The sequence below is a fragment of the Apis cerana genome, linkage group LG10 (assembly GCF_029169275.1).
Source record: "Apis cerana isolate GH-2021 linkage group LG10, AcerK_1.0, whole genome shotgun sequence".
NCBI classification, from domain to species: Eukaryota; Metazoa; Arthropoda; class Insecta; order Hymenoptera; family Apidae; genus Apis; species Apis cerana.
The window spans coordinates 6,018,136-6,046,078 of NC_083861.1; the positions used below are offsets into that span (position 1 = coordinate 6,018,136).

Here is a 27,943-nt window from a genome sequence, read left to right on the forward strand (position 1 = left end):
CGAGGGGAACCATCTCGTTACTTTCGTATTTTTCATATATTTTATTCTTTACGATCTTACAATGTCTCGAAAATGAAGAGATTATGAAAGCACCGATTGAAGAATAATTTCTAAAAAAAAATGAATTATTTTAATTCTTTTGCAAAGAATCGTATCATACATATGAAACAATGAAATTATTGAAATTTATATATTGAATTTTTTAATAATAACACTTAATATTTGAATGAATATCACGAAATTATCGAATATAGAATAACAATGTTAAAATAATAAGATCTACGTATTCTCTCGTTAAATAGAATTCAATTTTCTATTTTCTCTTAGAAAAAGATTCTTAAACTTAATACAATAGCTCAATATGTTACGGGTCACTTGGTTTTCGAGTGGCTCTAAGCGATTTGTGCTATTAGCCAAACTATATTAAGCAAGTTCTTCGAACGATCTCAATCTGTCCGAATAATAGAGGCGATTTGAAGAATTTTCGCGAACAATTCAATCACCTCGATATTCAAATTACCCGACTTAATCCTTAATGCATTTTCTTTCCCTCGTTTCCTTTTTTTATTTTTTTCCAACGTTGAAAAGCAAAACGAACTCGAACCAACCTCTCTTAAACGAAATTTTATCTCTGACAAACATAGCATAAAGAACGTATTCGTTATTTCGTCAAACGTTATTTCAAAATAACGTTCTTCGAACTCCTCAAATTTTACATACATATATACATTACATCCCAAATAAAAATTCCAATTTTATACGTGTAAATGCTTTCCAGTTCCATCGAATCGTAGTTTCTCAGATTTTAAAAAAAACGAAACTAATCGTTTCTCGTATCAATCGTCTAACTTAGCTCCATCTTCTTATTCCATCACGTGGAATAAAAAATGTGGGAGGGAGGTGGAGGAGGAGGAGGAGGAGGAGGAGAAGGCAACACCTAGTAGATCGATATAAAATTCAACTATCCTCAAACAAGCGCGTTCCCAAACCATTACTTCGTCCAACAATCTCAACTGCTCCCTTTCAAACGGTTCCAATCTATCCAGAGAGGGGGGAGGGGGGGCTCGAATCTCCGGCCGTTTCATTTACACGCCCGCTCACTCCAGCATCGATCCACAACGTTTTCACTACTTTTCGTCCTCGAACGCAGAATCCACGAATCGTTTCACGTGCGCGCGTTTCAGGAAGAGGCTTTTACCGATCTCCTTTTCTCAAACACCAGAGCAGAGCGAGGGGGAGGGGGAGAGAGTTGGGGAGTTGGGCCGTCCAACTCTCTTTTCTGTTCCCGTTTCCAATCCGTTTCCATGCATCGATTGTGCCATCGACCGATCTCTTTTTTTTCCCTCCCCCCGATTTTATCGACGACAAACGATATTTCGCACAGGCGAAGTGTCAACGGTATTTCTTTTTTTCTTCCCTCTCTCTCTCTCTCTCTCAACACCTTGGAAAATAGTTCGTAATAGGGGAAAGAGAGAGAGAGAGAGAGAGAATGGCGATCACTCTTCGGTAGGAGAGGATTTTAACAAAAATTCTGCCTGCCTTTCCTCCGAGATGGATAGGTAAAAAAAATATAACAAATTTTGTGGACATGATGATTGCTTATGCGAAATATTTTTGTAATAATGTATTATAGAGGGGAGAGGGGTATGAAATGTTGGTTGAAACTTATCTATTAAGCTATAATTTATGTTTGCAGTGTTGGATAAAGGGAGACAGTGATGGAGTGGATGGCGGTGTGACAGAGACAAAAGATCTCGCTCTATCTTCATTTTATTTTATTTGATGCAAGATACTTGTAAACTTTTCTACAGCGAGTTTTATATTTTTTCAGAATTGACTCTCTAAAATTATTCCACGAATGCATCAACATTTTATATATAAGTGGCAATAAGGACTCGGAGTTTAAAATTAATCAGTCTTGGAATTTGTATAAAAAGTTGTACTGTATGTACAGTAGGACAGCTTGAATATTAAAGAGAGATGTAGCTTAAAGAATTATAAAATAAAAGAATAATTCATATAGAAACGAGATTAACAAACTCTATTTGATTAAAAAGTTTTTCGAGTACAATTTTCGTTATATATATATACACAGAGAGTATTGTAATGTACGATCTCTTTTTTTACAGTTTGCTAATATAAGTTGTTCTCATGTTATCCGCTTAACGATACATGTTATCCGTTTTAATGCTTCAACGTAAATTACAGTTATGGTGATTCGATCTTGTTTTAAAAGTTTCCAATAAATAATTTCTTATAATTGAAACTACGATTATTTAATGGAATAATAACCTCTCTCGGATACAAGTCATCGATTACTCAAGAAATTCAAATCATTTTTAATATCATTAACAACGAACCATCTTTTCCAAAAAAAAAGGGAGGAGAGAGAGGACAGTTTTCTTTTACTCGACAACAAACTTCCAAAAACTCAATGGAAATTTCTTAAAAACGGAATTAAAAATTTAAAGGAAAAACTACACACCCATCATTTAAAGGTAAATATTTTAGATACATTAATCTAAACGAGAGATCACAGTGTCTATCATCAATTGCACAAAAACGAATCATCAATCAGAGTGTCGAAAATGCAAAGGAGGGCAAGATTGGAGTCAGATGGTGTTCCTTTGAACACGCGTCCGGGAGCGCAGCCCTTTAAAGCTGATTAGCCCATGTTTTATATAAGATTCGATCTAAGTGGATTTACTTAATGCACTTAAAGCGAATCTGACCGCAGCCTTAAGGAGCTTCGGCCACACGCGACACCGCATGGAACAGAGTTTTTCAGATGCTGACACACCGAAACGCGACCCTCGATTCCCTTTCTTAAGATGCTCTACGACCGGCGCCATTGTGCAAATAAGTCGATGGCCGCCGGAAGCCTGACCGAGATGCGCTACTCTCGGTTTCCGGCGGAGCGGATGAGGATGGGTTCGACTACTAACACACATTTCGAAGAGTGGTGGATATTAATTTTTGATAAGTGGAAGAAAAACACGATCGAAAAACGGTAAAGAAATGCAATGAAATCCAAAATTCATTTTTTTTCTTTGCTAGAAAAGTTTATTTACGCGAATTTTCCAAGTTTTTGTATTAAAACTATGGAAATTATTATTATATAAAAAAAAATACAGAGTTTAAATTTTTGTATAAAGAGAAACATAGAAAATTTCCCATAAAGAAATTCTATTCCATTTATTTTGAAATAAATAATTAGAATTATATTTCATATATTGTAGATATATTGTAGATGTTCTTTTTCGCGGTAAGAAAAGATTATTAGATAAAATGATTCGACGAATAAATGGATTATTCTATTTAAAAATGGAACAAAGAAGGAAATACTTTTTCGTCGAATTTATTTTCAATTTATTACAAAACAATGATTGTGTTCTACGGTTGCCGCGGCTCGTTACGATATCGTACCATAATTGGTCACTGAAACGTAAGCAATTAGTGGGTTTAATCTAAAGTGTATAATACACGTGCATTCGTCATGTTTCCTAATTGTTGTGCTCTTGCATGCAATTCCACATTGATACGCGTACTAGAATTCTTATAAATTCTGTTATCATCTTTGCGAAAATTAAAGACAAATATTTATTTAACTTTCGTGTTTTGACGAAAATATTAAAGTAAATAAAATTTCTAATACAAGGATACTAATAAGAAAGAAAAAAATATTACCGGTTATTTTATCAACGTCGTGTCGTTATCTATGGCCGTGCATTCGTAATTTATAAAACTGGAACAACTATATTAGGCCATTCTACAGGTTCATACCGGATATTACATTAATATTTAAATCAATACTTGAAATATATTTTTAGTAGTAAAAATACCAATCCCGTTACAGACGGTTTAGACTAGAAGATTAATGCCGACTTTTATCGAGTCATATATAAAATGTATTTTGTAATATCAGAAACCGGACAAACTTATAATTTCCCGAAATTTCACATTTTTTTTTCTCTTCTCGTATTTTTTCTAAGCAATCTCGATTAATTTTTCCGAAGGAAATGCAGAATAGAATAAATTAAAATCCAAAAAATATAATAACCTATCCTATTTTTTTAGGATCCAATATCGTTATTGAAATGAAAAGAAGATTAATTGATGAAGTTATTGACAAATACTTAATATTTATTTCAGATTAATATTATTTCAGATATTATATATTATTTCTTAATATTTATTTCAGAATTTCTACATTTAAAATGGTCAAAGAAGGTAAAAACTTAATAACCTACATAAGAGAAGAATATGATACTCTTCTCTCAAACTCGCATCAGTAACCTAATATAAAACAGCGGTACATGATACGAAAGACAGTTGAGATAATACCTGCAATTATCCTCCTACCTCTTAGCGAAAGGAGTAGAGTCATAAACGTGCTTCACCGCCAAAATACAATACAGCACCGACATACTCTATAAAGCTGCACTTTCATTCATCCATCATCCCTCATAATTACTCCAACGATTTTAGAAATCGATAGTCACAGCCTCGATAATGATGCTCATCAACAAGGATACTTGAACAATCTCTTTTTCATAAAATAGTTTGTCCCAGAATGAAAAAAATATTTAAAGTAGTAATATTAATTGTAATATTTAAAATAGTAAGAAATAAATAATTTAAAATATTTTCACTTTATGTTTTAGGCAACACCATAGGAAGAAATGGCCAATTCAATTTCCATTGCCTTCATTATGTATTAAATAATAATATTATTAATCGTAAAAATAATAATAGTTCCAAATTTGTAAGTTGTCCAATATTATTTGCATGAAATTATAAATAATTTCTTAACATATTATACATGTATTTGATGCCACGTAATGCAAAATGAAGCTGAATATTAAATTATTTAACATTGCTAGCGCGAAATTATAAATAATTAATTAACAAGTGTCCTTCATATATATATAGTTAAATAATTATCATGACTAGTTCTTCTAATAAAATATCCACATACACGTTTAATAAATTTTAATTAGCGATATATAATTATTACTCTATCTATATTATTACTTTAACGCTTTGTAATCGTAAAATTAATTAGAAATTTAGAAAACTCGTTTTAATTTACAAACAAATCATTATCACTTGTGAAATTTCCTAAATCTAATTCTAATTCGAAAAAGAAAAAAAAAACAAGAGAAAGCGAGAAAGCTCTACCAAGATCACCATCGATTCCAAATTCTTCTAAAAAATTCAATCCGTCGCCATCCCGATGTTAAAATAACGGAATCCAGGTCTGAAGCTAGTTGTTAATTTATAAGCACCGGTGCAACTACTCCACGTCACCTTCTGTTATTCGAATGACCCTTACGAGTACTCCGACGATTTATTAACACTGTATTGTTAAAGGCTCTCGAAACGGGCAGAAACCTCGGGTTGTTCGCGGGCAAAAGGTAGCGGGTTCCGTTTGGAAAACTAATAACCATCGAGAAATCGACTTCTCCACGAGGAATTATCGCCGCTCGTTAATCTTCCTCATAAATCTTTCGCGAAATCTGTTATCACCCGCCCAATTCGTTCATCTCGCAAAGTTTCTTCGTTTATCAAGAATTAATTCTCTCTTTTTTTTTTTTTTTTCTATTTTTGGAATATCTCGCGTGGTCCAATTTCGACATCTTGGACGAGATGTTTGGTCTTAATATTGATCGTTTATTTTCTTGATTCTAGATGGCGGTTTCTTAATGTGAAGTGCAAGCAGATGTCGAATACAATCCTTTTTATGTTTAGTTCTAGAGAGCATACGAAGCTTCTCTCATTTTCTACTTGGTTAATTATTATGATAGAGGAGGTATAAAGATCTTTGAAGGTAAGGAATCAAAGGAGATTGGAAAGGAAACACTGCTCTGGACAGAATATTTCGTAACTAATTAAAAGTTGCAGGCGATCTGGTCGCTGAGAAATCAAAAATCAGGAGATCAAACTCGACAAATTTGGAGAGTTGAAAGTTGTCGATATACGTAGAGGCCGTCGAATAGAATGGATGGAAATATTTAGATGGAGGAAATTGTTATTAGTACGAAGTTGCTTTCAAAAGAGAAGTAAAAAAGGAAATATCAAATAATACATTCCTGATTGCAAGAATATATCAAAGGAATATTCATCAAATTTTTTTAACGATACACGAAGATAAATTCTTCGTAAAAACTTCTTTTCCTCTCATTCTCAAGCATTTGCAGCTATTTATATTTATTTTTTAACGACATACGAAGATAATAAATTCTTCGACTATGAAAACTTCTTTTCATCTAATTCTCAAGCATTTGCAGATATTTATATTTATTATATCCTCAATTTGTCTAATTCTTGCGAGATAAATTCCAAATCGAGATTCAAATTTTAAATTAGATTTTTCAGTGTCGAAACTCATTTTACGCCTAATCGACAGTGCGTAACGATATCTAATTTTATTCGTACAACTAATAGAAGTAATAAATATACGTGTCTCAAGTGCAATAAAATGCAAGATGAAAAATATTTTGCATTCAAATCAGTCGGGATTAATAAGTGGCAGATTGTAATAGATATCTCCTCGAAAGTATTAAACGAGCAAATTAATTCGCGAGATATCTCGTCTGAGAAAGTGTTAAAGTGTTGTGAAAGCGTTGTTAAAGATACAGGTAAACACGAAATTGAAATAATTTGATCATTCGAATACGATAATTCATCGTTATAACTTGTTATTGTTCATCCATTGGTGGAATACAACCGAGCAATTAGAAAACTTGATAACTACGAAGGATTTGAGAATCGATTTTTATCTTTTTCCAAGAGGATTTTCGGAATACAGTGGATATAATGATCAAAATAACGAAGGAATAATTTTTTTGTAATTTTTTTGTTTCTTTTTCATTTGTTTTTTTTTTTTTTGTATCAATTGTGAAAAATTTTTAAATTTGAAAGGAATTAATTGCTGTAAATCATGGATTGACGATGAAAACCAATTTATTATATAATTGAGAAAGTTTTGTCGGATTTTTATGATGGAAGAGAGAAATAAAAAAAAAGGAAAAGGATATTTTAAAAATGATTAGAGAATGGACATAAATGAGATTGTAAGAATTATAATATATACTTTTTTTTCTCTTTCATTTTTTCAATCGTGCATTTTTCATTCATCGAAGAAATGAGGATACGAATTTTATAATTCATTTTTAATACATGTGAAATATATTGTAAAGGAACGTGTAACGAAACTTGAAATATTTAAAAAAAATTGTATGCAAAATAATTATAATTATTTTATCGGATTTATTTATTAAAATTTTTATTCTTCGATTATTTTTCTAGTAATAAATTTCTAATTAAAATGCCAAGATATTTTTTTTTTTTAAACTTTATATATATCCATAAAAAGTGGAAGAAGATACTAGATAGTACTTCTATATCCTACTTCTCTTCTATTGTAAGTCAGTCTTTTATGTCCATGTGTACTCGATGCGAGTACATAGTTGTAGGGAAGATTACTAGAGATAGAAGTAGAGATTCAAGTATATAATCCTTCTCAAGATTGCATATTTTCTAAGAACAATACAACTATATATACAGCTATATATTGCTAGATTTAAATATTTTACGAGGATTTTACGTGAGATATTGCGGCAATATAATAAAATGTCTCATTTACATTAAATTAATCTCTCTTTCCAATTTTTAACTTTTTCCACTTTCATTAAGATACGAGTAATGATTATTATATACGAAGAAATATTCTTTTCATTTAAATAAGAAAAGATATAAAAAGTATGAATATATATATCCACTTATTCTTAATTTATCAAATCAATGAATACAAGTAATTATTTTCAAAAATATTTCACTCGTTAACAAAAATTTCTCCCAAACTCGGATATACATCTATAAAAATCAGGTTACACGAGATTTTCATTTCGAATCATTCGAGTAATCGTTGCTAAATTATCTCTGGAATATCTGACGTTATCTCTGTATCTGGCGCGAGTAAATCATTTGCATTTGCATTTACTTCCACTCTAGTAATAACCGCTCTTATAAGCGGTGATTTCGTTATCGGATTAATATGCAGTTTGATTAAAAAAGAAGCATTAAAAAGAGAACGATCGAAGAAAAGAAGAAAGATAGAGCGAGGAAAAAGGTAAAGAAAAAGAAAAAGAAAAGAAAAGAAAAAAAGGAAAACAGGGAGAGAATGAAAGAAGATAGCGGTGTGAAAGATGACCTTAAAAGAATCTGCGTCGAAAATGAAAAATGCATTGAAACTCTTTCGTCCTCATTTACTCCGTGCTCCATTACCAGAGCATTTTCTCGTACGCCAGCATGGGGACAAGAAACCACATTTAAGCGGCGAAATATCTTTTTTTTCTTTTTTTTTATTCCGTGAAAACGGTAGCTTTACGATGGAAAAATGGGACCGCGGGAAATGAGGAAACATCGAAAGCCACCGGAAAATCTTTAACTGTGCGTTTCAATCATACGACACAGCATGCTTTTAACTATGGTAAATCTAGGTGAAGATCGTAATTGCGTTTAAGTACAAAAACGGTTGAATATCGAGGAAAAACGGGATCAACGTTTATTCAAGAACTTTTTTTTTTAACTATAAAATATTTGATTCTGATTATTCAAGTTAAGAAGTGATGTTTAGAAGATGGAAAAATATTGTTGGTATTGATTTAATATTGAATTATAAAATAACTTATATATACCATTTAAAAATTATGGTAACTGGAAATTATTTTAATTCCACATTATAAAATGTATATTGTATATCGGATTTCTCAAGTGAAAATTCTATCCAATATTATTTAAAATACTTCTGATTGAAGATTTACTTTGCCTGGAAGGAATTTCTAAAAATTATTTTTTATTTATTCTAGAAAAAAATACTATTTTCAAATTTTATTTTCTTGAAAAAGATAAAAAAAATTTAATAATGGAAAATTACTAAAAATTGTAACTATAACAATCTAATTATTATATTACGTAACAAATATAATAAACATAATAAACGCAAAAACTTACAAACTAATAAATTCATCATTTTTTTCAGATTCATTCGTTTCTATAAATTTTAGAATCAATAAAATAATTGAAAAATAATAAAAATAGGAAATGTTCATTTTTATTAATTTTATAATCCAAAATGGATTTATAATATAAATTATTTTGAATTTTGGCAATTGATTAAAAACAGAGATAGAATAGAATGGAATGAAATAAAATAAAATAAAAAAAAGAAAATACATAAGTATAAAAGGTTATAGCAAATGAAAGAATGAAATGAAATATGAGATAAAAATCGAGTAAATCAAGTTAAATTTTTTTGGCTCAAAAGTTGGAATAAAGATTATTTTATTTTCTATATTAAAAATTCAATAAAATAAATTAATTTAAAGAAAATTGCAAACAAAATGTCACAACATTGGTTCTTTACAAATTAAAGTCAAAAAAAAAAGAATAAGCACAATAAAGTCGAGTCGACGATCTTTCTTATTTCGTATTCTATGCCCAAATGATGGTGCACCTTCCCAGAACGAACTTTTCCATCTATTAGACGCGATTCTATTTCGTGGTAATGGGAGAAACGAGCACGTAAATTGAACTGTCACACGGAATTAACGTTAACGAGAAAATCGTTCGCAAATCCGTTTTGCGACTTACGTATTTGCAATCTCTTTGCTTTGTCTGTGCCTCCGGAGTTTTGCCTATGTTCGTTCATGCGTGATAATTTGCGCATACACAAGGTTACTCCCCCGGGATAGGTGTGCTTTGAAACGTTTTAAAAGCGAGCGCTTCCTAAGGACCGTGCTTCTTTTTTTCCCGACAAAAAGAACACACCGAAACTTGTACGGCATCGCTGGAACACCGTTAACACTTTGCGAACGAGAATTTTGATTCAACTTTATTCTCAAATGTTACGTAAAAAAGTTTAACAAAAATTTTAGACGTGATAGTTAATCACAAATCTATAATTCCTTCTTTTTATCGATTGCAAGAGAATCGCGATGTAATTATAATGTGATACGATAAAACGATAATTACACAATTTTTAAAATTCTCTACAAAATATATACATTAAGAAAACTCGTGCTCTTTTCAATAAAGAAAAAAGATTAATTAGTATCGTCATATCATAATATGTGATATTAATGATTAAAATTTATGAGAATCTACACTTTAAAAAACAATTTTTAATCCAGAATTTGTGATAATGATATGAATCGGTAAAAAAGATAGTGATAAACTATTAGTGATTAAAAATTTAGTGAAAATCTTAAGATTTTAAAATCTTAATTTCTGATCAAGAATCTGTGATTGTGACGTGAACCAATAAAAAAAAGCAATTGGTATAATCGTATTACGATACATGACATTAACGATTAAAATAGCCAGCAAAGTAGCGAGGACAGGATATTGTGTGATATATAACGTCAGATTCGATTAATGCCGCTCGGTCGCATGGAAAGAGCGTTGGAGTCTAGTAGGCGGTTGATCGTGTAGTCCTCGAACGAAAGCAAACATTCTTGTAGAGAATGTACGTGTACGTAAGTTGTCGATCGTTACAGCCGCACAGTATAATGCACTCTAAATGAACGCATCGCGGTGCATCGATCGAGCCCTGTAAACTGTTTGACAGGTAGCACACGGTGCTTAATTGGCAAACATTTAAGAGAAATTTCACGAAATAAGTACACTGTGGTCACTACATCGATCGTGATGCGCGTTGCGCGTGACATTTGCCGCTTGTTCGCCGAGAGGGTAAAAAAATAAAAATTGTCATCGAAACTAGTCGAGAAGAAATTGTCCGAGACGATCGATTCGCGATGGTTGCATGTCTAACGTGTTGTCTCTGTTTTTCTCTTTTTGAATCGAAACGGTACTTACTTGAACCCGGCAGACCATCAAGACGCCCAGCAGTGCGGGCACCAGCATCCCCTTCATCTTTCTTCCTTGATTGACTGTTCGTAAAACTCCTGCACGATGTGTCGTTTGGATTCCTCTCGTAATGATTCCCGGCTTAGCTCGATCTTCTACGAAGAAACGACGATGCACTGACTAACAAACGCCAGAAACGTTGCAGAACAAATTGCTTTATGCAAGACACCACTCACCCGCCGTATACGAGAGCACAGCGTACTACTGTGACACTGCTGCTGGGTGGGTCGCTTTACGAGAAATCAAGATGGAGGTGAAGCGCGGCGCCGGTGCCGCTGAAACGATTCGACCAATCAAAAGCTGTCACTAGATGACCGCGCCGGAGGGTGCGTTCACATGCGCGCAATGGTCAGTCGATAATGTGGCGGGAATATCGTGATTTTAAATGATATACTTCATCGTGCTATGTAATTGTCAACTTTTGACAGATTTTCCGGCGGAAATGTTACTTTCAACAAAACATCTGACGGCCATTCTATTCAAACTGCTAGTATTAATCAGTGAAATAGCTTTTATATGAAAAGATAATTTAAAACATATAAATAAAAATTAAAATTTATATACATATTAAATATAAGAAATTCTTTATCTAAATTAATTATATAAGTTACATTTAAGATAAACAATTCAAATTGTTTATATTTAAATAAATTTTATTTAAATAATTTAATTAAATATTTAAATAAATTTTACTTAAATAAATTTATATGTTAAATTATATTATAATTTAACGTTTTTATAAAAATATAAAAAAAAATTAAATATAAGTATTATTTATTGTTTTCAAATCATTGTTTCGATCAGATTATTTATTTCTTTACTTTTCTCTAATGAAAATATTATTAAGAATCATTCAAAAATCATCGGAAAAAAAATAGCAGATAGAATAAAAATTAAATAAAATAACGAATCGAATTACTTACATTACATTATAATGAAGATAATTTTATATGATTAATAATATTCTAAAATGAAAACATTTAATATTATCTATATAATAATCATTGCTTTAACATATGTAATAAATGTTAATCGAATCGTATGTGATTACCATTCTGAATCGAAACACGATTAACAATATGTAATTGCATAAATATTCAATTAAATGATAAATTTAATCTATATTTCAAAGATTTCACGCATTTGATATAGGAAACCAAAATATCCAACATATGTATAGAAAGCCTAATACCAATCGATGACAAAGTTTGGCGCGTGATTCGTCGCAGTCAACTGACACTTTTGAATATTTCGATTTCCAACAAAAAATAAAATAAACCTGGCAGCGTATAGTGTATATTCATATACGATCGAAAGAAAATATTTTCGATCAAAACGATTTATAGATGTACTTATCTACCATAGTCATTATTACACATCGGTAATAACGGTATGAATATAGAAAGAATAATATTCCGCGCTATGACATCATTTACATTCGCCTTTAATACTTAACCATGCTGTAATACGTAATCAAGGTGAGACAGAGAAGGGTTGAGGAGACAGAGGAAAGAAGACGAAATCAAACGGTATACAATGCAATATCGTGAGCAGCATATTATATTAAAAAGTTTTTAAGCTTGACAAATTGCCTGAGACTGTATCATTGCATCCGTTTTCGGTTCTTATTTTTTTTACGGTTTAGAGAAACGTATACATATATCTTATCAAAAGTCTCTGAAGCATTTCGTTTTGTTAACAACCGCATACCAGTCTGACTTTTCTATTTTTCGTCTAAGCCACCGGACCCAGGGAAATTACACATTCCGCGTGGTTTCATCTGTTTTTCTTCTTCCCCGCGCCCCTAACCTCACTGTCTCTTCTTTTATACATACCTTCATCTCTTTCTTTTTTTCAGGAAAGCATGAAAACGCACGAGCAGATAGCCTTGGCCCATACCTTTGCCCGTGTGTCGGCCACCGTACCCACTGGTTACCCTGGAAACGGTATCGATTTCAACCCTCAGCTATGCAGTAGAAACCAGCGGCACACCATGGGGGTCTCTTCATCCCGAGTTTCGACAAGACAGCCCGTTTAAACTACCCGATTACACCAACCTCCATCTCTATTACCGTCTTACATTTCGTTTCGCGTACTTCACAAATTCAGTTCTTCAAATAATGTTTGAGGTTAGGGGACACTGTGAAATTAACGGCGAAATTTGGAACTATTACGAACTACTTTTTTGATTCAATGATATCCGCTTTTATAGGCGGCTAATTCGGCGTATTTACTTATGTTAATCCTCTTTATTGTAAAATCCTCTTTATTATACGAAAGATATATGTTTATGGAAGAATATTACATTCAGTTGAAAAATAAATGTATTGTAAATTACATTGGCTGATACAGAGATCTAAATATCCCAATAATGAATACAAAATATTCTATATGTGTACAGCAAATTTAATTAGTTTTTTAAATTTAATATAATTATTTAGAAAATAGAACAAATGTTTAATGAAAATAAAAAACTTTATATTTCGCAATATAATTTTAAATTTTAATCTTAATAATAGCGCGAATTTAAAAAAACAAGAGTGTTAAAAAAATTAAGAATAATATATGCGCGTTTTTCTTAAATTTTTTTTTATGTTTATTATATAATTAAATTCCTTTTATTATAAACTATTATTTTACATAAAACGAAAAAATTGAATTAACATCGGTCGATCGATGAACGTAAAAATACCACAGAAGAGTTCATCTCTTCATGGTTTCTGTTCCTCGTGAACTTCATATAATCCGCAAACTTTATTAGCCGGTAAAGCTTTATCTAAAAGGGTAAACAAAATTTTATGCTTATAAAAGTTTAAAAAGTAGTAGTAGTTACAGAAATATCAAGCTTTGTCGTGATTTTCAAATAAAACTTTGAAAATTATATAATGCTTTAAATATATAATACGTAAACGAATTAACATACCTATCATTTTTGGATAAGACAGATTAAGATTATTCATTATGTTCACAAATTCATTTAGTGATTTAGATAATCTCGGATTAAGAATCTTCTCCTCAGCCACCGTAGTTACCGTTCTGCCACAATAATCATGAGCTGGATATAGTTTAAAATTTTGTGGCAATGTAAAGATTTTTGAATGAATTGATTTATATAAAATCTCTGATGATCCACCCTATAATAAATAAAAATAAAAATTAATTTATTTTTAAATTATACTAAGAATTAATTAAATTTTAAATTATATTAGAAACATTAATAATAGATTGAGAACTGATTAAACGTTCTGTTTATATTCATTTTTTATTCAAATTTAAATTTTTATATGGAAAAAATTTAATACAGCTTTCGAAAAGAACAGACAATTTGTCTATTAATCTAAAAAATTCATATTAAGAAATATAAATAATAAGATTGGAAATAAAAATTTTAATTATAATAATTGCACAAGTTCTAGCGATGAAGATAGAAGTTTGTTTGGAAAGACATTTCATAATTATCTTATCTTCTCTGTAATAATGGTACATATATTTATTTGGCAAGATTGGGTGCATCTGTGAATATTTTAGCTTTTCATTTTTTTTTAGTCATTCTATTTATTTATTAAAAAATATAATATTTTTATAAATTTAAGAAATCAATAATTAATCAAATTCATTTGAAATAATTGGAATTTATAAATTAATGAAGTGCAATTTAATCTAGAAAATTGCTGTTATATTTTAATCTGTATTTTTGAAAATTTAATTAAATATCATCGATTGATATAATATAAATAAATCTATAAAATAAAAAAATAATACAAAAATATAAATTAATATTTTATTTAAATAAATATCAACGATATGACACTTTTAAAATTATTAGGTTCTAAATAAATGATGCATAATACGCAGAAGTTATCACATACAATATTGAACATACATAATTTTACGTCAGCACTTTCCGTATGAAGTATCCATCGTCGCCAGATTTTAAGATTGAACGCTCTCTACCATCCCTTGCGGTTCATAAATTAAATGTTCCATAAAATACGATATTTAGAACGTTTTTAACGTTCTTCGATTTAACGATTGCGTCAATGAAATATATCAAATATAAATATAAATTTAATAATTATGAAATAAAATCTATAAAAATAGATAATAAATAGATTCAAGTAAAACATTAGTTTTTTTCGAAATTATAAAATTCGAAGAAAAAATTTTAAAAAATTCCTCTAAATTTTTTTTTATTTACAAGTCATTTTAAAATAATTAATCGAAAAAATTAATTAAATAGAATAAAGAATATTTCTATATATTTTTATATTTATTTCCAATAAAATCTTTGCAATATTTTTTCCAAATTTAAATTTATTATAAAAAAATCTTTTTATTTACAAACCTGGAAATCTGTTCGTCCACATCCACGTATTAAAAGTGCATCGCCAGTAAATGCAATGCCTTGTTCGTAGCAGACATAAGTAACACAACCTATTAAAATATTAATTTATCGATTATAAGCTTACATGGTATTATACTGAAAAATAAATTCATTGAAAATTTGATGTTTTAAAATGTATAATATTAAAATACAAGATTTAATAAATATAAATGTAATGATATAAGTTTTATCGATCAGTTCCTGTTTTTTATCATTTCTGGTGTAGTTTAATATTTTAAATGTGATAAAACTTTAATAAAACTAGGTAAAAATAAGAAGACACAAATAAATACAAATAAAGTAAAAACAAATTCATACATCATCAATATAAAATATTATATTATTGCAAATGAAATATATAATAGTAGCATAGTAGAATGGCATCATATTGAACATTAATAAAATAAAATAATGTTGCCAAAATATCAAAATAAACAAATATTTTATCTATATCTTAAAAACAACAAAAAATAAAAAAAACATAATAAATTAATAATAATAAATAAATATATTGATTCAATGAGATCTATTTCTTCTAATAAATATTTATATCTTATGTTATATGTATTATTAAAAATGTAATAATATAATATCAGAAACAAATTTTTCGTGTACTAATTTAATTAATATACTTCAATATAGATAAAATAATTACCTATAATTAATTTAATTAATAAATTGATTACAAAATATTAATTCTATAAAATGATAATATATTCAATTATTATTTTCAATTATAAGTTCATCATTAATTTATATTGTTTATTAATATTTCATTAATGTATCATTGTTATCATTATATATATCATTATGATAATAAATCAAAAGGATCAGGTATATTTATAAATAACAGTGTATGTACAACGTGTTAATATATTCATATGAAAGAGAGTAAGACTGTTTTTACTCTTGCTCTCTTTCCTCTTATTCAATGCAAGCTTAAATTGCTTAATAATAATTTCAATTGATATTTTTACTTAACCAATTTTTATTTTTGTTTTAGCTTCTTAGAAAAGACTCTTCAAACTTGTCCCACGAATATATCAACACTCTGTATAACACATTCTTAAGCACGAGTAAGTACTTCTAAAGTAATGAAAAAAAAGAGAAAGAAAAAAATATCTGACCTTCGGTATGTCCGGGTGTAGGAAGCACCTGTAAATTATGCCTGCCGAAGCATATTTGGTCATCCGGATTCAAGAGTATATCAGCCTTAGCGCCGCTGCTACGTGATATCATTGACTGGCAACCAGGTAACAAACACTTGAGCCTTCCTGTTCCGGTGATATGATCAGCGTGCATATGCGTATTTACTGCAAAAGGCATTTACCCATACGGGGAGAGGTTATCGGTCATCACAAATGCTTTTCATTGGCCGGCGGCCATCCTTCTCAAAATTCATTTTAATATTAAAATTTTACTCAGTGGGGTTCGCTTCTCGCATTCAAAGCTTTCAGATATTTTCATTAATATATTCGTAATGATTAATAATACATACGTAAATGAGAAAGAATTATTTCGATTAAGTTTTTCAATTAAATCGTAACACGCGCTTTGCAAAATTCGGGGAGAAAGTTACATAACAGGAAAAAATGGCACGTAATAAGAAAATATTATTTTTATGTAAAAATCTCGTTCAAAAGCATGAGGACAGTTGGAAGATTTAATAATGTCACGTTTTCGAATTTTTATAATAAACGATTATTTATCTGTGTGTATATATATATATGTATGTGTGTAAAATAAAATTATTGTATAGTGGAATCTTAGATTTATTAAATTTTTCGTCTATGGTCTTCATTTGCTTGATTATAATAATATCTGGAAGAAGTTATGAAATAATTAATGAATTTCCTTAAACTTCATATATTTTGTTTTTATCATGTAAGTATATTATATTCTATAAATAATCCATAAAATATCTTACCTATGCCATGAATAATAAATATATTTTTTTTCATTTATATATACATTCATCTTACTATTTTATCACTGTATGTGGAAATTTGGATAATAAACAAAGAAAACTCAGAAGCATATATGGCAGCAGGCATATGAGGCATCGCGCAATGAGGAGAATCAAGCCTGAAAAGCGGATTGAAGATGTAAAAATGAAATTATGTACAATGAAGATGCATCATAGATATATAAGCATCTAATAAATATTTAAATAATTTAATTATATACATTGATACAATTAGAATATTTAAAGCGTATTAAAATATATATAAAAAAAAATAAGCGATCATTCATAAGCACAATTTTCAAAGCGAAATATGATTGAGAATGATGAATGTCGTCATACTTTTGAACAGAAGTGTATACGTTACATAATATAATGTTTTACACAATTAAGCTGTATCATGTTTTTAATTTTTTATTAATATTTATTCTTAGCTAGATGAATTTAAATATATTGATTAAATTTTAGTATATTTAGATAATTCTTTGCAAAAGGAAACTTAAAAATTTATATCTTCTGGTCAAAAAAATTTTTAAACCATATGCATTTTCATAATTATTTTATATTTTATTGTTTTTTTCTAAATAATTTTTTCATTGATTTATATGTAACAAGATATATACGTGTAAATAAAATAATACGATATTTTAACTTTATTAATAAAACATAGATATCACTGATCACTTTATTATCATAACGACTCTGTTTTCACTTCATAACGTTGTATCATGTTTATAAACAACGATTAATTAAATTAGCACTAATTCTCTCGTCCGATTAGAAAATTTAATTATCTATAAGAGTAAAATTGAATTACTTCCATGATAATCCGTTAATACATAATTACAAGATATTTACAAATTATTTAAATAAAGGTTCATAATCGTTGGATTGAAGATATGTTCGCTATGATCATCGTATTTAATCTTTTTGTTCAGCGCGTATATAATATATTTCAATTTTAATTATTAATTAATATGTATTGTTTAAGAATAAATATTTGAACAATATCTTGAACATTTTGAACAATATTTTCTGAATATTTTTATACTTTAAAAATTATTTGGAAGCGTGGAAAGGATTGTAAAGATAAAAAGTGCTTATTATACTCTATTAAAGAAATTAAAATATTTCATAAGTTATTCAGTTTAATCTTCATCTAATCCAATATGTGACTGCTTTTATGACGAAAAATGGTAATGAATTCATGCAAAAATTCCATTAAATAAAACCATTGAACACAATTGCGTTTTACAATTATATCAATAAAACTCCAATATTCACAATACATAAAAACAATTTAAAACAGGAAAAACATAATATCATTTAATTTAACTCTCTAAATTGTTTTTTTACGTCAAATAAAATACCAATATCCATTAATATATAAGAGTAACATAACAATACCTTTTAATTTCCCTCTTTTAAAGTTTTCTTTTTCTACTTCAAATTCTTATCAAAAATACACATAGCTTCGCCCAATTACATGAAATAATTCGTATGTGTATAAACTACGCTTTGGCTTTTTTCAATAAGCCGATAGCCATATAATTAATGTTTTCAAGTGAACTTTTACGCTTTACTTCGAATGGAAGACTTCGAGTGGCAATTTGAACAATTAAGCGCACGGTTTCCTTAATAATACTTGCACTTCATTAAATTATTGAATTATCGATATGTTCGCGCTCAATAGACTCCAGTTAAGAAGTTTTAACCGACGAGAACGTTTTTAACTCTATTGTATGGGATGATATATCAACGCGGTACATTAAATCGGTCTACAGTTTCGTGCTCTTTAATTTATATTTCTTCTGTGTAATCAGATTGAAACAATTGATGGTTAATTTAGTTATTTGTTCAATGTAGTTAAAACGAATTCATTGAATAATATACTTATACGCATAGCATTACAAAGATTTGATACGATTTGCGCTTTTTTCAGTATATACAAAGTTAAACTCAAAATCGTGATTAAGTTGAAAATAATTTAATGTAGATGTAGATGTAATTATGTAATTTAATGTAGATGTAGATGTAAATTAAAAATCATAATAAGGTTGAGATGGATTTTAGAAAAAATTTAGCTTTATAAGATTGCCAGATTCCATGGAAAACAAATTATATTTTATAATATTATAAATTTACAGCAAAATAAGTTTTAGAAAAAGTAATATTGAATTGTAATTATTTGAATTGATAAATAATATAAATTCTGTTGGTGTTATCTTTTATTAAAGTTTATTAAAACAAACTTTAAGATATAATATGCTTTTTTATAAAATAAAATGAAAATCTTGTTGAAAATAATTTAATAACCTCAGAAGAAATGTAGAAGTTGTAATGTTAAAACTTGTAAAGTTGAGATGTCTAATGAAAAATATATATTATACTATAATATTATAAACTTATAAGAAAATAATTTTTAAAAAAAATAATTTTTTTAAAATGTTATTCTATATTACACTCTACATTTTAACTAATAATTGAATTTAATAAGATGATAAAAACTAATATTAAATTTTAATTTCAAGAATTTATGTTGTTTATCATTTTTTATCATATCTTACATTAAATAGATTTAATTATTGATTTATTGTTTCTTGTTTTGATATATCAATGCGGTTTTGATATGACACATTAATTTGAAATATATTAAAAAAGAAAAAAAAATAATAATTGATATAAAAAATTATTACCTAATCTTTTTTTCATATATTTATTTATTTGTTTTGAATATAAAGAAATTTTTATTTATTGGAAATATTCTATATGTACTCCTTTTCGAGTCTCTTAATTGTAAATATTTTTCTTCATTAAACATATGAGAAATCATTTTTCATTAAAACGAAAACATGCGATTTATTTGATAATGTTTGATTAAACTTCAACTGATTAAATTTCATTACGATCCTCTAATATTAGTATACATTCACACCAAATAAATATAAATTCATATATCGACATAATTCAAAAGAGCATATCACAATGATTAATTAAAAGCTAATATAATCATTTACATGGCAATCAAATGCAATTAGTTCGAAAATATTACTGGTATCATTTTTGGATAAATGGTATATATATTGAAAATTAAAAATATATAATATTGCGTTAATACATTTTCATTTAACAGATTTTATAAACATTTAGATAATTGTTATTTTCAAGAATAAAAATAAGTTTTATTTTAAATATGTATCGTAAAAACAGAATAATTTATGATTATAAAAATTTAAAAATATTAAATTTTATTCTAAGCGAAAGTATATTTCCTTTGAATAATTTTCTTTTTTTTTTTTTTAAATAAAATTTTTTTTGCTTGAAAAAATATATTCCATAGATTCATTTTATTTTTTTTTTTTTTTAGGAAAAAAATCATCCTATTTTCCACGAATTTCAAACAATAGCGAATGAATATTTTCTATGCAAACGTAATTATATTCTCAACTTACTAGCATATTTTAATGTTAATCCCAATTCCTCAATAATAGTTTTATCTCGTTCTGCCCATTCAATGACCGGATCAATTAAAATCGCTGTTTTATCGTTGATATCGGCCAATAGATAAGTATATGTGCAGGATGTGGGATCGAACATCTAAGAATTTTAATTAAAATTTGTTAAAAAAAAAGATTAAAAAAATTTTTATAAGTTTTATGCTATTAGCAAAAATATTTTTTATTACAATAAAATTAAATTAATTAAGAATTATTAAATAATATATTATTATTAAATCAATAAAATATAATTGTTTACAGTAATATACATATTTTGATAACATATTAAATCATCGATAATATTAAAATACGTTAATTTTTTGTTTTTTACGGCAAAATATTAAATGTAATATTAACTATTGGAATGTGTAATAATTTCCAGTTTAAATAATCTAATGTACTTGATAAATTATGATTGATTGATAGTTGAATATTCTATTTTATTTTTTTTTATATTAAAAAATATTTTAACTTTCCAATATTATTAAAATATTATTAAAATATTGTTAATATCATAAAAATATTATTTATATACATATATTTTTATATTTTTATAAAATAAATGAATTAATATAATAAATTTGATATAATGTATAATATTATCATTTAATATAATATGATTTATATAAATTATAAGTTAATTAAATAAAAAAGAAAAAAATATGCAATTAAAAATTGATTTCTTAAAAATATTAGTATTTATGTGATAAATCACTAGATGTCGCTATAATTGTGATAATGAAATACATGAACAAATACATACACAAGTGGAACGTTACTTGCGCAGTTATTGACTTACTTGACGAAACAAAAAATCTTTTGAAAACGGGATTGGTTCTGTTAGCGGTGCACATTTAACACAAGAATTCATAATAATTAAATTATTTTTAACAACTGAAAAATTTAGATATTGTTGACACAATTTCTTCAACATATTTAAAATATAAACGATTATGTTATTTAATGTCTAAAATAACATATCTTCACATCACAATCAATAGCACTGTAAGAACTTGATGCTTGTTAATATTAAAATAATGCAACGATAAAAACAAAAATCATTTTCTTAATTGTATTATCTTGATTAGATACTAAGTCTATCTTTTACTAATGCATATATAACATCATATATAACATATGACATCATATATATATGTATATATATATATACATGAAATGAAAAATGAATGCAGTATTTTCATGTATAAAAATAAAATTAATTTATAATTTATTTTTTGTTATATTATATAACAATAAAAAATAATAAACTTTATAAATTTTAAATCAAGATTACATTTATAAATAAATACTTAAATTCCATATAATTATAAATAAATGATAAATATAATTTAATCAAGATTCATTTCTATGTATTAAAATTTTTTGGTCGTTTCCTGTTAGTACAGCCATTTTGTAGTTTGCTTCTAGCACCATCTTTAACAATCTCTTTCCGGCTAGCTTTCGAAGAAAGGTGTGTACTTTAGTTAGTTTTTCTATTAAGTTAACATATTATTTTAGAAAAAAGATAGTACAAATTATGATTCAAAATAGTTAATATAGTTTATACAATATGTATATATATTTTTACGTGTACGATGCATTTTGATTCGATTCCATTATATTTGTTATTCTAATACACGTGTGTTTTAAGTGTACAATATTTGCAATATTAATCTTAAATTTATGTATAATTTTTCTTTCAGATGCCTTCCGTAACGCTTAAGGACGTTGATCAGCACAAATTCGTAAAAGCTTTTGCCGCGTTCTTGAAAAAGTGAGCAATTGTTTTTATACTACCGGATACATAACCTCAAAAAAGTTTTCATTTCAAAAAGTGTTGTAAATAAATAACGAAATATATATTCTTAATTTTTTTAAATGTCTAACTATTTAATTTATTGGAAATTTTAGGACAGGTAAAATGCGAGTTCCAGAATGGGTAGATATTGTAAAATCTGCGCGATTCAAGGAACTTGCTCCATATGATCCAGATTGGTATTATATTAGATGTGCTGCTTTAGTTCGTCATATTTATATTCGAAGTCCAATTGGTGTTGGAGCAGTAACAAAAATTTTTGGAGGACGCAAACGTAATGGTACTCATCCTAGCCATTTCTGTCGATCAGCAGGTGGTGTTGCTCGCAAAGCTCTTCAGAGCTTGGAACAACTTAAACTCATTGAAAAATCTCCAGTTGGTGGACGTAAACTTACCAGTCAAGGCCGTAGAGATTTAGATCGCATTGCTGCCCAAGTCAAAGCAAAAAGCAAAAAACAACTTAAGTTACAAGAAACTCTTGTTCTCTAATTTCTTTATTTCTATAATAAAAATTAAAAAATCGTACATTTATATTCAAATTTTATTTATTCTACTATTATAAGTTAATTTTAGAAATTTTAAATAATTTAATGATAACAAATAACATAAATGTCACAAGACAATGTGCTATTATTTTTTTAATTACTTATAAATTATCATAATTGAGAAAATTTTTAATTATAAATAGATAAAATAAGAAATATAAATTTATAATTTATGATTATGTATTTTATATCTAAATGTATTTAATCTAAATATAAGTAAATATATATACGTATTGCAACATTCATAAGCAAAAATATGAATTGCAATAAAATCGTAAGATAGCAGCACTGTCGAATTTGATGCGAATGACTTTCTATATAACCATAAATTTAATGGTGAAGGTATAAGTGTATACAGCGCCGCCTCAGTAAAACTTTGACCGTGAACGAAAACGTTTCGGCACCGATCAGGTTGATTTTAGATCGAGTGGTGAGTAGGTGTAAAAAGATTTTTATAGGACGCAGCCGCGTACGCGCGTAAAAGTGTGTATGCAGCGTGAATCGCGCGAAGATAGGAAAAGTGTGAAATATGTTTCCTCGCGGCCACTGCGGGAAACTTCGAGCGATCAAAATGTTAAAGAAATAATCGTGCCGCGCAAGTGTCTCTCGCTGGTAGAGAAGACAGACCGTGTGCTTGAAGTTTCTTTCTCTCTCTTTCTCTTTTCAACCCCCTTCCTTCTCTTTCTCTTTGTGTCCTTCCCCCCTCCCGTCGACGCTCCTCTCTGGGTCCGTTCGTCGCACCGGGACGACGTTTACCGTGCGTCACGGGAAACGGCATTGGGAGGAGACAGAAAGTGACAGCCCTCCCGCGGAATTTATGGTGCACACGGGAGAAACGGTGAAGTGAGTAGTGTTAGAGTGAAGTGAGTGTAACGGCACTAAGTGCTAAACCGGTGAAAAAATTTTTGGGGATCTCCATCATTCCGGCCAATATAGGTGGAAAGAGAGAAAAAATGCCGGGCCTAATCGCCGTAAGCGAGTTCGTCGAGGAGACGAGGGAGGATTATAATTCACCCACCACGTCTACCTTCGTCTCGCGGATGCCACAATGCAGACAGACAATCACATCTCTCGAAGAGGTAAATCTTTTTGTATAATTTCCGTTTTTAAACGAATCAAATCAAATTTTCTCTTGTTTCGCATTTCCAAACGTAACCTTACAGAAGTTCTGATCGGTGGTCGAGCGCGTGTTTCAATGCGTGGGCGTTTCACAATCGTTTCATAGATGTTTTATATATCTATGATATAAACGTGATTGATGTAATGATTTTTTGATGTAATACGCATTACATTAAATTCTTACGGAACTCTTCAATAGTGCATGCAACTTTTATTGTGATTTTTTTGGCTTGCAAATCTATCAGTTTCCGCATATTGATGATGTAAATATCACTTACAGTCGATTCGCAATTTCCAGTTTGGGTAACGTACGCAAACATGCCGTCATTATTGAATTTCATCCGCGTAAGGTTAGAAGAAAATAGTGATTTAGAAGGAATTTTTAATCGTACAGGTATTGGATCGTTCAGATTGCCGGAAACAAGGAATGTTTATCATTTCCTCGGCCATACAATATACAGGTTTACTGATCGATGACAGTGTATTTTCGCAGTATTGCGTGTATCCATTTCTTACGATTAAACGTTACGTATACGAGGATTTTGAATCGGATTAATTAGTAGAATAACGAAAGCACGTTAGAATTTATAAAATGTAAATATATATTAACTTAATAATTACATTAACATTCACAAATATCATATTATTTCTGAATTTATTTCATTGTATCTAAAAAGATTATTTATTATAATCTTTTTATATATAAATATTATATTATTTATAACACATGAAAATATAAACTATTCATATATTCATATATACAATTTATAAATAAATACATAAAGTCTTTTCTTAAATAACAATGATTTTCTTCTTTGCAATAGCATTTTTTTTAAATAATTTAGATATTTTTTTATAAATACTAATATTTGGATATCATGAAAGATTATATATTTTATATATAATATTTGAAAAAAAAAGAAAAGTTTCATATTACAAAGTTTGCAATTTACATTTTTTATTTGATAATTACATTTTAAACATTTAATTATAATTTCTTCGATATAATAAAAAGATTCTTTATGTATTTGAAAACCATAATAAATCTTTTACTTCAAATTTAAATAATTCTTTTATATACAAATTCAAAAATAAGGCGGTGTCCAAATATTAATATATTCTTAACTATATTTCGTTAGAAAGAAAAAATTTTTCATGCAATTCATGAAGATGCAAATAATAGAACTTTTGTAATAAGAAATCGTAATGTGCCAACGTAATTATCGGTGAGGAATGTTGTTGCGAGAGCCTTTTGTAATTTAAAAGCCACCGTAATTCTTGCGGTTTGCGCTATTTAGCAAAAGTAACGTATATTAGCTTGAACTACGGCATCCGTTTCCAAGTTATCCGAGGTCATGAAAATTTTCACGATGGCTGTTCGAATCGAAGTGCTTATGCAGTTCCACGCATAGACATTATCGACATATTCTTTCGATTGTCCACCATGTTTGTTTATAGCTTAAGTTTTTTTCACGCGTCTTAAGAAGTATTTTGTTATAAAAAATATTTTATTTTAATTTATATATAAGAAAATACATGAAAATTGCTTTGTTAATATTTAAAAATATTATAATATATTTAAAATCAATAGTAAAATACTATAATATTTAATGTCAATGGTTTACGATAAGATTTTATTTTTTTTATATGCAATATAAATTATTTTTAAACATTTACGATAATTTTCGTATAATTACAAAATTATGTTAATTGTCATATGAAATACTCATTGAAAGATAAAAAAAATTTTTTCATTTTTATATTTTCCTGGCATTGAATATTATTAAATTGTAGGTTACGGAATTTATTTTGGTAAACATTTTTTTACAATATAAAAGAAATTATAACTATCAATTTAAAAATATATATACGTAATTTTATTATTATAAAAATTACAATAAATTTAAATATTTTATTCAAAATATTATATAATGAAAATTTTTCCAAATATTTTTTGAAAATATTTAATTTTTAATAAGATATGCCATTTTATTTTAAAACAATTTTTTATTCGAAACATCATTAAATCAGATCTAAATTTTTTTTATTAAAAACTGGGTCGTTGTATATTAATGCGAGTATATTATATATATTTAGATTAGATTACGCGTGAGGTTTAATTACAATCAATAAACACTGATAATGCAAACCTTATCGTTGCAACACCTCTCCTTTGCATATTATCAAAACGTGGGCGTATTTTGTAATAAGTGTAGATATGAAACTTAGCGCGGAAAGTGTGCCGCACAGTCGGAAGTGGAATTTATGCATGGAATTACTAAACCCGAAGTTTCTTTTCATAAAAGAACACTAGGTTGGTGTTAAAGCCGATAGTATAAAATATTCATTCAATAAAAATATTTGATAAAAATTATAACAAAGTATTATATTAAATAACAATTATTTATAAAATACAAGAATAATTATATAAACATATAAATATATATTATATTGAATCGAAAAAGATAAGAAAATAAAAAATTATAGATCAAGTATTATAAATATTATCAGATCAAGTATATTCATATTATATATATTTGTAAGAAACTAATGCAAAAAACTTTGTTCACTTATTTATTAATTGTTAATTGAGTGAATAATTATTGTTATAAAATTTATTAAAATTATTTTAGATTTTTAATAAAATTTCGGTTGCTGATAAGAAAAATATAATCATAATTAGTTTTTATTATATTTTCTATTATATTCTAGAAATAAATAATTTATATAATTAACAATTTGTTTAAAAAAAATATTTGTGATAAAGAAATGAAATAAATGATATAATGTAAACAATATATAGATTAATATAATAATAAATATGATAATAGAATGATAAAAAAATATAGCTTTAAAGAATGTAAATGGTTAGAAAAAAATGCACTTTTTATTTTCCAACAAAATATCTTTATATCAGATTATTTGTAATCATATAAATACGTGATTCTTGTTGATTGTAATTTAATATTATATTATCTATCTCTTATTTTAGTTTAGATATTTTAGTTTAGATATTTTCATTATTAAATTTAATATTAAATATTTCACATTGGTTTCTAAATATCAATTATTTTTTATTTTACAAAAGTTTTTCGAATTTTATAATTAAATTAGTTTGTGTTAAAAATAAATAATTAAACAAAATATATTTATTTCGAGTAAATAAATAAATATAAAATTTTTCATTAATATCAATTAAGACATATAGTATTTGATAAATATTTTTTATCAATATTTCTTAATCATTTTATAATATTTATAATTCTCTATTAAAATATTCTTTTAAACAATAACAATATTACTGTTATATATAAATAATTAATAAATGTTTAAGAAAAATTATTAGTTTTGATAACAATTTATCCGAATCACATGGAACGAATGGAAAATTATACAAGATTATATAAATTGAAACAAGAGGAAGCACATTAAGCAGATCTTCTTCTTTAGAAACACTTTGTATATTTTTTTTACATAATATTTTATTTATTTTCTTCCTAAGAATAGGGTAGTATTTTATGTCGTTTATTTAATCGACTTGATTTATGGAACGCCATAATAATAATAATGTTAATAGAATAAGTATTCTTCATGATGATAATAATGGAGGTAAGAATGGTGCTTAAAATAATTAAGGAATTATTTATTCGAATAACTTTAATGCAATAATCGATACCTTTTCGATAT

The 27,943-nt window shown here is 27.5% G+C and overlaps 4 protein-coding genes and 1 long non-coding RNA gene across 10 annotated transcripts in view; 3 read left to right on the forward strand and 2 right to left on the reverse strand.

The window, feature by feature from the left end:
* The window catches only part of LOC107994513 (amyloid-beta-like protein), a 43,059-nt gene extending 31,836 nt beyond the window's left edge, over positions 1-11,223 (reverse strand). For 3 of the 4 annotated variants that reach the window (XM_062080934.1, XM_017051473.3, XM_017051474.3), the window contains exon 1: positions 10,882-11,018. In XM_062080934.1, coding sequence (XP_061936918.1) covers positions 10,882-10,938 — 57 coding nt within the window. In that variant the 5' untranslated portion in view covers positions 10,939-11,018. Of the gene's footprint in view, positions 1-10,881; positions 11,028-11,108 lie in introns of those variants that run through there. The other variant, XM_017051472.3, reaches the window with a different exon arrangement.
* Positions 11,224-11,262: 39 nt separating this feature from the next.
* On the forward strand, positions 11,263-13,279 carry LOC107994515 (uncharacterized). The gene is made up of 2 exons (XR_001765337.3): positions 11,263-12,461; positions 12,791-13,279. It is a non-coding gene; the product is annotated as an uncharacterized LOC107994515 (long non-coding RNA).
* Positions 13,280-13,504: 225 nt separating this feature from the next.
* On the reverse strand, positions 13,505-21,711 carry LOC107994512 (persulfide dioxygenase ETHE1, mitochondrial). Its single transcript, XM_017051471.3, has 6 exons — positions 21,576-21,711; positions 20,732-20,876; positions 16,444-16,629; positions 15,278-15,366; positions 13,856-14,066; positions 13,505-13,708 (listed from the first exon to the last, which is right to left on the reverse strand). Exons 1-6 carry the CDS (start codon positions 21,708-21,710, stop codon positions 13,644-13,646), a joined length of 831 nt encoding a protein of 276 aa, XP_016906960.1. The 5' UTR covers position 21,711; the 3' UTR covers positions 13,505-13,643.
* Positions 21,712-22,144: 433 nt separating this feature from the next.
* LOC107994518 (small ribosomal subunit protein eS19) lies at positions 22,145-23,123 on the forward strand. Its single transcript, XM_017051480.3, has 3 exons — positions 22,145-22,247; positions 22,480-22,550; positions 22,688-23,123. Exons 2-3 carry the CDS (start codon positions 22,480-22,482, stop codon positions 23,079-23,081), a joined length of 465 nt encoding a protein of 154 aa, XP_016906969.1. The 5' UTR covers positions 22,145-22,247; the 3' UTR covers positions 23,082-23,123.
* A 12-nt stretch (positions 23,124-23,135) lies between these two features.
* LOC107994516 (arfGAP with SH3 domain, ANK repeat and PH domain-containing protein) overlaps positions 23,136-27,943 on the forward strand; it is a 34,710-nt gene continuing 29,902 nt past the window's right edge. For 2 of the 3 annotated variants that reach the window (XM_062080926.1, XM_062080927.1), the window contains exon 1: positions 23,136-24,216. In XM_062080926.1, coding sequence (XP_061936910.1) covers positions 24,091-24,216 — 126 coding nt within the window. In that variant the 5' untranslated portion in view covers positions 23,136-24,090. The remainder of the gene's footprint in view (positions 24,217-27,943) is intronic. The other variant, XM_062080922.1, reaches the window with a different exon arrangement.